This window comes from Engystomops pustulosus, chromosome 2 (assembly GCF_040894005.1).
Source record: "Engystomops pustulosus chromosome 2, aEngPut4.maternal, whole genome shotgun sequence".
In the NCBI taxonomy this organism is placed as follows: domain Eukaryota; kingdom Metazoa; phylum Chordata; class Amphibia; order Anura; family Leptodactylidae; genus Engystomops; species Engystomops pustulosus.
In genome coordinates this window covers 94,078,528-94,091,657 of record NC_092412.1, presented here as the reverse complement: position 1 = coordinate 94,091,657, position 13,130 = coordinate 94,078,528, and the positions used below count along the sequence as shown (strand labels likewise).

At 42.8% G+C, this 13,130-nt stretch overlaps 1 protein-coding gene across 3 annotated transcripts in view; it reads left to right on the top strand.

Moving 5' to 3' along the window:
- The first annotated feature begins 9,331 nt into the window (after positions 1-9,331).
- The window catches only part of NALF1 (NALCN channel auxiliary factor 1), a 312,716-nt gene continuing 308,917 nt past the window's right edge, over positions 9,332-13,130 (top strand). The window contains exons 1-2 of one of the 3 annotated variants that reach the window (XM_072135543.1): positions 9,332-9,720; positions 10,602-12,122. In XM_072135543.1, the coding sequence (XP_071991644.1) occupies positions 11,388-12,122 (735 nt within the window). In that variant the 5' untranslated portion in view covers positions 9,332-9,720; positions 10,602-11,387. Of the gene's footprint in view, positions 9,780-10,041; positions 10,315-10,601; positions 12,123-13,130 lie in introns of those variants that run through there. The other 2 variants (XM_072135542.1, XM_072135540.1) reach the window with 2 other exon arrangements.

Sequence of the window (13,130 nt, the reverse complement as noted above, 5' to 3'; positions counted from 1 at the left end):
GGGGGGGGGGGGGGGGGAATCACTGCCGGAAGATGATTACTGAGTTTATTTTTTTTAAGGGGGCACTCTGCTGGACTACTAGACATTTTATTAGAGATTAGCGGCTGTGTTTCCCACCTGAGGCTTATACTCGAGTCAGTTCATTTTCCCAGTATTTTATGGTATAATTAGGTACTTCGGCTTATACTCGGGTCGCCTTTACTTGAGTATATACGGTATTTTTCCTACTCCTATGAAATCACATGAACTGACAGATTTAACGCTGGCATAGAGTGGGTACAGAAAGTATTCAAACACCATTACATTTTTCATTCTTTAACACTGTAGCCCTCCACCACTTTGTGTGTTATGGCAGAGGGTGCCGATGGAAGCTTCTCCTCAGTGCAAGACATATGACCATATGCAATATACATGACCATGGCAAAATCCAGCAAAATGATGGGTTTGCACTGTGGCTTTTGTCCCAATTTCTGCATATCTTTCAACCTTTGCGTTGTAATGCACAGCAGGTTGTGCAGCAGTTATTGACATGAACAGGCAGAGAGCCCCTATGCACTGCACCCAGATAAGCTTCACTGACAGGTCTCTCCCGGTGCACAAGTAAGTAACAACACTCTCTGCTCTATTATTGGAGAGCTCCAGAATGTAAAGGGGGCGATTCTCATGATTTATGCAATACCGAGAAAATACTAATAAAAATAGTTTAATAGATGAATAAGATATGAAAGAATTAACCTTGTAAGGAAGCACATTACTAAATACTAACCTGCATGAGAATGGAGATTTAACTAACCAGGTTTTTATGTATCAGAATTTTCTATTGGAAAAACAATAGCAGAAATATTTTTTCTTTGGGCATATTCACACACAGCAAATTGGAAGTGAAGAAATGTCTATTACTAATTACCAGAATGTATCTTTACCTGCAGAAAGGATAAGGATTTCTGCAAGCCTCATTCAAAGTCACATACATTTCTGCCAAATCGGCCACATGTGAACAGACCTTTATCTGTTTAATGCAGTAGAATGGATTTGTCGGGACCGATTCACCTGCTCAATGGACTATAGGATTGGTAAAGCTCTGCTCAGGGCTGGTGATCAGTATGTGTCACTATTCATTCACAAATTTCTCATTTATTCGTACACCTCAGAATGCTACAAGCCAGGGGAGGGGGTTTCCCTAGATTTGGGGCTTTGCTAATTTTCCAGGATTTGTCATGGACATACCTGTCAGGAAGCTGGTGCTCTTATTGCGTCTCCTCCAGCTTTATTGAGCCTGCTACAATCACAGCGCTACAATACACAATGATCCATTCTCAGGAGGTATAGGACTCTGCAGGAGGATGTGTGATGTATACTTGGTATATGAGAGTGTAACACTATGGGGCAGCAGAGAACAGGACTGCAGCAGCAACAAGCAAACAGCAGCTGCTGCGGAAGTCTGAGCCTCACACAACTAGCATGAAGGAAAATACTGAATCACTGCAGGGGACTGGGCGCTGGAGATGAAGACACATACACTACAATGTCAGGTCACCATGGAAAGGATCTGTAAGAAATGGCTATGGAGATGCATCATTTCCAGCCATTGCTATACACTGATATCATACAGTATCCATAAGCTAAATTTATAGTCCTTTAGATTAATGAGCACATACAACAATATGTAGATATATGAAGCTCAATTGCTACAGTATAATATCCAGGGTCATTAGCAATATATACATATATATATATATATACACACACAAACTATAGTGTTTTATCTACTGTAATGCTAGGGGACAAGCTAGAATAAGTGTTATCATCTGTCATGTATCAGTCAGGTCAGTTGTAGGCGAGTAACCCAGGGACTGCCTGTATGTCTGTGTATATATATATGTATATGTGTGTGTGTGTGTGTGTGTAGTGTAGCAGATCTGGATCTCAACGTTGCATGCACCCACTAGGAATTTCATGGTCCCTTGTAGACCCCAACCCACGCAGATTATTTTCATATCTTATACTACTATACCTTGCTCTGGACTGTAGGGAGATTTGGGCCTAGAGTTTGAACTAAACTGATGTTTAGTGATGAAAAACTGTAATAAAACAAAACTTGCTGCACAGAAACTATAACATAACTAGATGTATTACTTGGGGGCAGTAGCAATCTAATCTAATTACATATATACAGTACCAGAACCAAGATAACCATATAGATAAGTTACCAGAACCAAGATTTCAACACAGAAGCAGCACCTGCAACAAGCCTACAACATAGATATGGGATTGGAACCAAAATTAGTCCAAAGATATGTTACCACAACCAAGATCTCTACATAGACACAGTATCATAAACCAGCTTATACATAGATACAGGGCTGGAACCTAGCTTATTACTTAGAAATAGGACCAGAACTAAGATCACTACAAAGATATGTTACCAGAACCAAGCCTACTATATAGAAGAAGTGTTTTGGTGTATTATATACACCAGAAGCAAGCTTACTAAATAGATACAGGACTGGCACTGAGATTACTGCATAGTTATAGGACCACAACCAAGCAGAGTGAGACCAACAGTAACATAAAGGTGCAGTCAGAACAGGTTGTATTCTACCGCTTAATTGTGGCTGAAAATAAAGGATACTATACAGAGGTTGTGCACAACGTCTAAACAGAGGTGTATATTTAGTTGGACACACACATAGGGCAGATTGCAATGATGTGCAAATAAAATGTGCACATAATAATAATAATAAAATATTTTATCTGTGGCATATTTTGCATCTTCAGGCTTCTTTTAAGGCAATGTAAGGTAAATAATGACCTCTTGCGTTAATGTCGCTGACATCCCCGGTCACACGGCCAGGGTCTCATGCATTGCAGGCCGAAGGCCTGTTCACCATACACTATGGGGGGATCTGGATTTCAGAAGATCTCACAATGTACAAGGTCATTGCATTGCATGTATGAGTGAATGGCAGTGAATATACAGGAAAGACCTGTACACGCTGACATGTCTTATAGAGGCACTAGTAACAGTAATAAGGATACAGAGGCCCCTTTTCTGGTCTGGTCTGTGACTGGAGTATGAGTATTCCCCCTTTAATAGGAGCCTTCCATGTAGTGCAGTGTCATGTATATATTTAATGTAGTGTGAATATCGTCATGTATAAATGCGGTGTAGCGTGTATAGTGTCATGTATAAATGCGGTGTAGAGTGTATAGTGTCATGTATACATGCGGTGTAGCGTGTATAGTGTCATGTATAAATGCGGTGTAGAGTGTATAGTGTCATGTATACATGCGGTGTAGCGTGTATAGTGTCATGTATACATGCGGTGTAGCGTGTATAGTGTCATGTATACATGCGGTGTAGCGTGTATAGTGTCATGTATACATGCGGTGTAGCGTGTATAGTGTCATGTATACATGCGGTGTAGCGTGTATAGTGTCATGTATACATGCGGTGTAGCGTGTATAGTGTCATGTATAAATGCGGTGTAGCGTGTATAGTGTCATGTATACATACGGTGTAGCGTGTCATGTATACATGAGGTGTAGCGTGTATAGTGTCATGTATACATGCGGTGTAGCGTGTATAGAGTCATGTATACATGCGGTGTAGCGTGTATAGTGTCATGTATACATGCGGTGTAGCGTGTATAGTCATGTATACATGCGGTGTAGCGTGTATAGTGTCATGTATACATGCGGTGTAGCGTGTATAGTGTCATGTATACATGCGGTGTAGCGTGTATAGAGTCATGTATACATGCGGTGTAGCGTGTATAGTGTCATGTATACATGCGGTGTAGCGTGTATAGTGTCATGTATACATGCGGTGTAGCGTGTATAGTGTCATGTATACATGCGGTGTAGCGTGTATAGTGTCATGTATAAATGCGGTGTAGCGTGTATAGTGCTATGTATACATGCCCTTTAGCGTGTAATATGCCATGTATACATGCGCTGTAGCATGTATAGTGGTCCTGTATACATGTGGTGTAACGTGTATAGTGGTCCTATATACATGTGGTGTAGTGTCATGTATACATGTGGTGAAGCATGTATAGTGGTCCTGTATACATGTGGTGAAGCATGTATAGTGGTCCTGTATACATGCGCTGTAGCATGTATAGTGTCATGTATACATGTGGTATGGTGTCCTCTATACATGTGGTGAAGCATGTATAGTGTCCTGTATACATGCATAGCTTGTATACATGTGGTGAAGCATGTATAGTGGTCCTGTATACATGCGCTGTAGCATGTATAGTGTCATGTATACATGTGGTATGGTGACCTCTATACATGTGGTGAAGCATGTATAGTGGTCCTGTATACATGTGGTATAGTGTGTATAAAGGGTCCTGTATACATGTGGTGTAGCGTGTATAGTGGTCCTGTATACATAAGGTGTAACGTGTATAGTGGTCCTGTATACATGTGGTGTAACGTGTATAGTGGTCCTGTATACATGTGGTGTAGCATGTTATGTGTCCTGTATACATGTGGTGTAACGTGTATAATAGTCCTGTATACATGTGGTGTAACGTGTATAGTGGTCCTGTATACATTTGGTGTAGCATGTAGTGTGTATAGTGTCCTGTTTACATGTGGTGTAGCCTACATAGTGTCCTGTATACATGTGGTGTGACATCTATAGTGGTGCTGTATACATGTGGTGTAACATGTAGTGTGTATAGTGTCCTGTTTACATGTGGTGTAGCCTGCATAGGGTCCTGTATACATGTGCTGTAACATGTATAGTGTTCCTGTATACATGTGGTGTAGCCTACATAGTGTCATGTATACATGCGGTGTAGCGTGTATAGTGTCATGTATACATGCGGTGTAGCGTGTATAGTGTCATGTATACATGCGGTGTAGCGTGTATAGTGTCATGTATAAATGCGGTGTAGCGTGTATAGTGCCATGTATACATGCCCTTTAGCGTGTAATATGCCATGTATACATGCGCTGTAGCATGTATAGTGGTCCTGTATACATGTGGTGTAACGTGTATAGTGGTCCTATATACATGTGGTGTAGTGTCATGTATACATGTGGTGAAGCATGTATAGTGGTCCTGTATACATGCGCTGTAGCATGTATAGTGTCATGTATACATGTGGTATGGTGTCCTCTATACATGTGGTGAAGCATGTATAGTGGTCCTGTATACATGTGGTATAGTGTGTATAAAGGGTCCTGTATACATGTGGTGTAGCGTGTATAGTGGTCCTGTATACATAAGGTGTAACGTGTATAGTGGTCCTGTATACATGTGGTGTAACGTGTATAGTGGTCCTATATACATGTGGTGTAGTGTCATGTATACATGTGGTGAAGCATGTATAGTGGTCCTGTATACATGCGCTGTAGCATGTATAGTGTCATGTATACATGTGGTATGGTGTCCTCTATACATGTGGTGAAGCATGTATAGTGTCCTGTATACATGTATAGCTTGTATACATGTGGTGAAGCATGTATAGTGGTCCTGTATACATGCGCTGTAGCATGTATAGTGTCATGTATACATGTGGTATGGTGACCTCTATACATGTGGTGAAGCATGTATAGTGGTCCTGTATACATGTGGTATAGTGTGTATAAAGGGTCCTGTATACATGTGGTGTAGCGTGTATAGTGGTCCTGTATACATAAGGTGTAACGTATATAGTGGTCCTGTATACATGTGGTGTAACGTGTATAGTGGTCCTGTATACATGTGGTGTAGCATGTTATGTGTCCTGTATACATGTGGTGTAACGTGTATAATAGTCCTGTATACATGTGGTGTAACGTGTATAGTGGTCCTGTATACATTTGGTGTAGCATGTAGTGTGTATAGTGTCCTGTTTACATGTGGTGTAGCCTACATAGTGTCCTGTATACATGTGGTGTGACATCTATAGTGGTGCTGTATACATGTGGTGTAACATGTAGTGTGTATAGTGTCCTGTTTACATGTGGTGTAGCCTGCATAGGGTCCTGTATACATGTGCTGTAACATGTATAGTGTTCCTGTATACATGTGGTGTAGCCTACATAGTGTCATGTATACATGCGGTGTAGCGTGTATAGTGTCATGTATACATGCGGTGTAGCGTGTATAGTGTCATGTATACATGCGGTGTAGCGTGTATAGTGTCATGTATAAATGCGGTGTAGCGTGTATAGTGCCATGTATACATGCCCTTTAGCGTGTAATATGCCATGTATACATGCGCTGTAGCATGTATAGTGGTCCTGTATACATGTGGTGTAACGTGTATAGTGGTCCTATATACATGTGGTGTAGTGTCATGTATACATGTGGTGAAGCATGTATAGTGGTCCTGTATACATGCGCTGTAGCATGTATAGTGTCATGTATACATGTGGTATGGTGTCCTCTATACATGTGGTGAAGCATGTATAGTGGTCCTGTATACATGTGGTATAGTGTGTATAAAGGGTCCTGTATACATGTGGTGTAGCGTGTATAGTGGTCCTGTATACATAAGGTGTAACGTGTATAGTGGTCCTGTATACATGTGGTGTAACGTGTATAGTGGTCCTGTATACATGTGGTGTAGCATGTTATGTGTCCTGTATACATGTGGTGTAACGTGTATAGTAGTCCTGTATACATGTGGTGTAACGTGTATAGTGGTCCTGTATACATTTGGTGTATTGGTGTAGCATGTAGTGTGTATAGTGTCCTGTTTACATGTGGTGTAGCCTACATAGTGTCCTGTATACATGTGCTGTAACATGTATAGTGTTCCTATATACATGTGGTGTAGCCTACATAGTGTCATGTATACATGCGGTGTAGCGTGTATAGTGTCATGTATACATGCGGTGTAGCGTGTATAGTGTCATGTATAAATGCGGAGTAGAGTGTATAGTGTCATGTATACATGCGGTGTAGCGTGTATAGTGTCATGTATACATGCGGTGTAGCGTGTATAGTGTCATGTATAAATGCGGAGTAGAGTGTATAGTGTCATGTATACATGCGGTGTAGCGTGTATAGTGTCATGTATACATGCGGTGTAGCGTGTCATGTATACATGCGGTGTAGCGTGTATAGTGTCATGTATACATGCGGTGTAGCGTGTATAGTGTCATGTATAAATGCGGTGTAGCGTGTATAGTGTCATGTATACATGCGGTGTAGCGTGTATAGTGTCATGTATACATGCGCTGTAGCATGTATAGTGGTCCTGTATACATGTGGTGTAACGTGTATAGTGGTCCTGTATACATGTGGTGTAGTGTCATGTATACATGTGGTGAAGCATGTATAGTGGTCCTGTATACATGCGCTGTAGCATGTATAGTGTCATGTATACATGTGGTATAGTGTGTATAAAGGGTCCTGTATACATGTGGTGTAGCGTGTATAGTGGTCCTGTATACATGTGGTGTAACGTGTATAGTGGTCCTGTATACATGTGGTGTAACGTATATAGTGGTCCTGTATACATGTGGTGTAGCATGTATAGTGTCCTGTATACATGTGGTGTAACGTGTATAGTAGTCCTGTATACATGTGGTGTAACGTGTATAGTGGTCCTGTATACATTTGGTGTAGCATGTAGTGTGTATAGTGTCCTGTTTACATGTGGTGTAGCCTACATAGTGTCCTGTATACATGTGCTGTAACATGTATAGTGTTCCTGTATGCATGTGGTGTAGCCTACATAGTGTCCTGTATACATGTGGTGTAGCCTACATAGTGTCCTGTATACATGTGGTGTAAGATGTATAGTGTTCCTGTATACATGTGGTTTAGCATGTAGTGTGTATAGTGTCCTGTTTACATGTGGTGTAGCCTGCATAGGGTCATGTATATATGTGGTAAAGCATGTATAGTGGTCCTGTATACATGTGGTGTAAAGTGTATAGTGGTCCTGTATACATGTGGTGTAGCGTGTATAGTGGTCCTGTATATCTGTGGTGTAGCATGTAGTGTGTATAGTGTCCTGTTTACATGTGGTGTAGCGTGTATAGTGGTCCTGTATATCTGTGGTGTAGCATGTAGTATGTATAGTGTCCTGTTTACAGAGTTTAAAAAAGGCTAAGGAGCAGCACCGCGTTTAAAAGAGAAAAACTTGGTGCAGGTCTTCAGGGTCCAGTGCTGGCCCGTACATCCAAAGAAAACTGATAATGAAGCAGCACTCCGTAGATGTAGTAAAGTGAATTTATTCCACCTTCATGATGCGACGTTTCGTCTATTCAATCAAGACATGCTTGAGAATGTCTTGATTGAATAGACGAAACTTCGCATCATGAAGGTGGAATAAATTCACTTTACTACATCTACGGAGTGCTGCTTCATTATCAGTTTTCTTTGGGTGTCCTGTTTACATGTGGTGTAGCCTGCATAGTATCCTGTATACATGTGGTAAAGCATGTATAGTGTCCTGTATACATGTGGTGTAACGTGTATAGTTGTCCTGTATACATGTGGTGTAGTGTCATGTATACATGTGGTGAAGCATGTATAGTGTCATGTATACATGTGGTATGGTGTCCTGTATATATGCGGTGTAGAGTGTGTAGTGTTCCTGTATACATGTGGTGTAGCGTGTATAGTGTCCTGTATACATGTGTTGTAGTGTGTATAGTGTCCTGTATACATGTGGTGAAGCATGTATAGTGTCATGTATACATGTGGTGAAGCATGTATAGTGGTCCTGTATACATGTGGTGAAGCATGTATACATGTGGTGAAGCATGTATAGTGGTCCTGTATACATGTGGTGAAGCATGTATACATGTGGTGAAGCATGTATAGTGGTCCTGTATACATGTGGTGAAGCATGTATAGTGTCATGTATACATGTGGTGAAGCATGTATAGTGGTCCTGTATACATGTGGTGAAGCATGTATACATGTGGTGAAGCATGTATAGTGGTCCTGTATACATGTGGTGAAGCATGTATAGTGGTCCTGTATACATGTGGTGAAGCATGTATAGTGTCATGTATACATGTGGTGAAGCATGTATAGTGGTCCTGTATACATGTGGTGAAGCATGTATACATGTGGTGAAGCATGTATAGTGGTCCTGTATACATGTGGTGAAGCATGTATAGTGTCATGTATACATGTGGTGAAGCATGTATAGTGTCATGTATACATGTGGTATTGTGTCATGTATACATGTGCTGAAGCATGTATAGTGGTCCTGTATACATGTGGTGAAGCATGTATACATGTGGTGAAGCATGTATAGTGGTCCTGTATACATGTGATGTACCCATGAATGATGTGATGCTGTGGTGTATAAAGGAGAGCCGCAGTGTCTCATACACACAGTACACACTGTGCGGTGCTGATGAGAAGACGCATCCCTCTCCATGTCTCCCAGCAGTAAGGTGTCAGACAAGTTGCGGTTTCCGCAGCAGAGGCTGCTCCAGTGATTCGTCTGCTCTCGCCTTCCTCCTGAGCCTCCACCTCCAGAGCTTCTCCTTCTCCCGCTCCTCCGCCAGCGCTGCCAATGCGCCAGGATAGAGAGATCTCAGTGCCGGGGATGACGCAGAAGAGCGAGCTCCCCCCAAAAAGTGTTTCAGGACGAAGATGGCGGCAACTTAGCACAGGACCAAGATGACTGTGGCCATCAGGAGGCAAAGCGCAGGGTGTAGCAGCCGCTTGCACCAGGAGAAGACGCCCGGCTAATGAGCGGCAGCCCCCGGGAGAGCAGAGAGGCATGCGGGCGGGCGCATAGAGATGTATGTACCGCTCCATCGCCTGATTCTCCTCAGAGCACATGACATCGCCGGGCAGCTGGGTATAGTATGCGCAGTGTGTGTAGTGCCCGTCCATCGTGCCTCATACATCACTGTCAGGGAGAGTCTTATTACATGTCGTGTCTATACATTGTGTGATCCTCCATCTCTCCCCGCATAAGTCATAACGCATTCCTGCCCACCAACTTCCCAATGCGTTTGGGCGACAAACAGTTAAACTGGACCACTGAGGGCTTGGCCACGCCCCCGCATTACGTCTGTTCTGACAACCGTTACACCCCGCCCCTGCTCTATCTCATACACTGAAGAACAACACGGTGTGCGCCCCGCCTCTTTGCTGACCCCGCCCCCTCGCAGGTCACATGCTTTTGTATCTCCGCCGCTCGTCCTGACAGCCGAATGCAGCTCTATACATATGCAGCGCCCCCCCCTCCCTTAGCCACGTGATTCGGCCGTGCAGCACTTAGCCAGTGTTATGACCTGCACAGCGCAGGCGCAGTATATTAAATAAGACGCCGGGACGAGTGCCTTCATGCACATCTGGTCCACCTTTCCATCATGTAACCAGCTGCACAGGTAATGGCAGGATCTATACGCCCCCTATTAACCCTTCCTTCCCCCTTGTCATGCTGTGACGGCAGTGTACTAGCTGCAGCAGCAGAGCCTCGTACATGACATAGAGTCCAGCAGGCACACAGTCACATGTACAGTGACAACATGCGTCCAGACATGACTGCACTGTCACTTCCCCCAATGCAGGACTATTATTTATGCTGTGTGCCACCAATTATGAGTCATTTCTTTTTATTATCTTTTTCACATCTGTACATAATTTTCTCTCTAACTTGGCGTTTTTTATACAGATCAGGCTTGAGAAAGGTCTGGGACAAGACCGAAACGTTGCCTCTCGTTGATCTAGACTCCATATTCCTTATTTTTTTCCTGTGGATGGATTGCTACCGCTGTAACGTGCACAAATTTCCGGCAGCTTTATGCCGCGAATCTCAATAAAACACTACTTGAATCAGCATCGACATCCGTGTGTGCCGTGGGGTCTACACCATTGGATTCTGGATTGGAGTATCCTACCACTGGGCACCACCGAGTACTGGAGTGTGCGGTACCACTGCTATTGAACACACTGTTTCTCACCTTGGACCAGCACCTCAAACAACATCAGATGTCTTCCAACATATATTCCTACAATACCGAGGAAGCTGCACAGATTATAGCTAATGTGACAGCCACCAGACAGTTTCCACAGATTCCCACCACGGAACCAAGACCTCGTGATCTCGAGCGAGAGTACCGGAAATACACATCACACGGACTACATTGTGCTACTCTGACGGAATATTGTGGAGTGGAAAGAATCCCACGGGGTCTTCGCAGTCGGTTACGACCTACCGCTTTTATCGAAGAACTCGAATTTGAGGGCATCCTCAATAAATGCTCCTTCGACCTCATACTGCAAACTGCTGACGTTCTTCAATCCAAACCCACGCTTGAGTTCATAGAACAGCCACCCGCCACCATACTTGAATCAGCATTCACAACAGTGTGTGCCGTGGTTTCTTGATCATAATTGTGGTCACCCTGGCCGAGGAGCTCTCACGGTGGAGTCAGCCAGAGCAGCACCTTCCCAAAATATGACCAGGGGTGCTTGGATGTGTCGGCAGTTTGATGACCGCTCCAAAATCTGGTTTGCACCCCGAGAGAACGAGAAACCTTTCACTGATTCTGAGAGGGCTCAGAAATGGCGACTGTCTTTAGCATCTCTCTTGTTTTTCACAGTTCTGCTTTCTGATCATTTGTGGTTCTGCGCTGAAGCGAATGTGACACGGACCAGAGACAAAGAGCAGGGCACCTTTATGTCACCACCACCAAGCATGGCTGATCAATTCCCATCATCAGTGGAAGGACATATACTCTCACCTACCCTTCAATCATATCCAGAAAGCCTTAGCCAAGGCAAAAAAGCTATTTTTCTAGGAAATTCTACCAAACCTCTGCTAGAAACCTGTTCCCCGCATAATCCATTTGTTCAATGTTATCTTGTTGATGATGCCGAGTCTGTCTGTAGGAACTTGAGTGAGGGCTCCTGGATTAAGTCTACTCAGTTTAACTTGAGTCATTTTTACCTTCCCTTTTGTAATTCCTATACACTTTCAGATTTGTTCTCTGGGTTCTCAAATCCGGACACTATGAACTGCAGTGAGGACATGGTGGAAAATGGAGATGTCGCTGGTTGTAGGCACTGTGTCCAGGCATATAGAGCCTATGACCAGCATGCTCAGGAGAAATATCAAGAATTTGAAGTTGTGCTACAGAAATATTTACAATCGGATGAGTATTCGGTCAAATCCTGTTCTGAAGACTGCAAGGTAGGACATTTTGGGTTTTTTCTTCTTGGCTGCTCAGGCTTCTTGGACATTCCAGAAGTCGTCATGATTGACATCCAGGGACTGGCAGATGAACTTGGCTCTGTGTATACGGACTAGGGAGATGTTTAGAGCATTTCATGGCCTGACCTTCACTGGTTACAATTTAGCATTTGTGACAAATGCTTCTTTTGTTGTTATAGGTTTGGTTTCTAGTGGCATATATATATTCGGTGCTGAGGATTATGAATATGATATCTGTAAGGCTGGCATGTTGCTTGTATAGGGTTTTACTTATGCATTTACAAAGGGCTATAGTCTCATTTGCATTCAAGGATTCTTTATATCTTATTGCTTGTGATGTAGCTGCAGTGTCTTGGGGTCTGTTAATAACCGTATTAGAGGTTTCGGGACCCATGGCTTTGACAGTGACCACCAATCTGTGGTAAATGACCTGATCTACTACTGTTGCACTGCTTGCATTTATAACATGAAGCATTTATGCTGCTGTGATGATCATGTTTTATTCTAATGCTTGATACCTCATGTTTTATCCCATTTCCATTTAGTCCTATGGTTTTTCTATGCATTATGTTGCCATTAAATCTCATACAAAATGACCTCTTGCTATACGATCAGATGAATGGGAATGACCTACAGTGTGTGCAATCGGATGCATCCACTCTTGTCTGATCCCATAATGTGGTGGATTGGACATCACAGACGGAAGGCCTGCAACAGGGCTATGCTATCAGGCCTTCTTGTGGGTGAGAGTATATATCAGCACCTTCTTACTCAGAGATGCTGGATTTAAGACCTTGTATTTGCTACTGATTTTATTGCAATGAGAGAAGGTAATATTTTAATACTCTTTAATCAGGTATAATTTGTTGCTTTTTCTTATGGGTTATTCTATTGTATTTGACTGCATTGATATGATTATAGTGCTATTAACATTTATCCATGAGATGTTGTGAGGCATTAAATTTGTATGGGACATATCTACTGCAG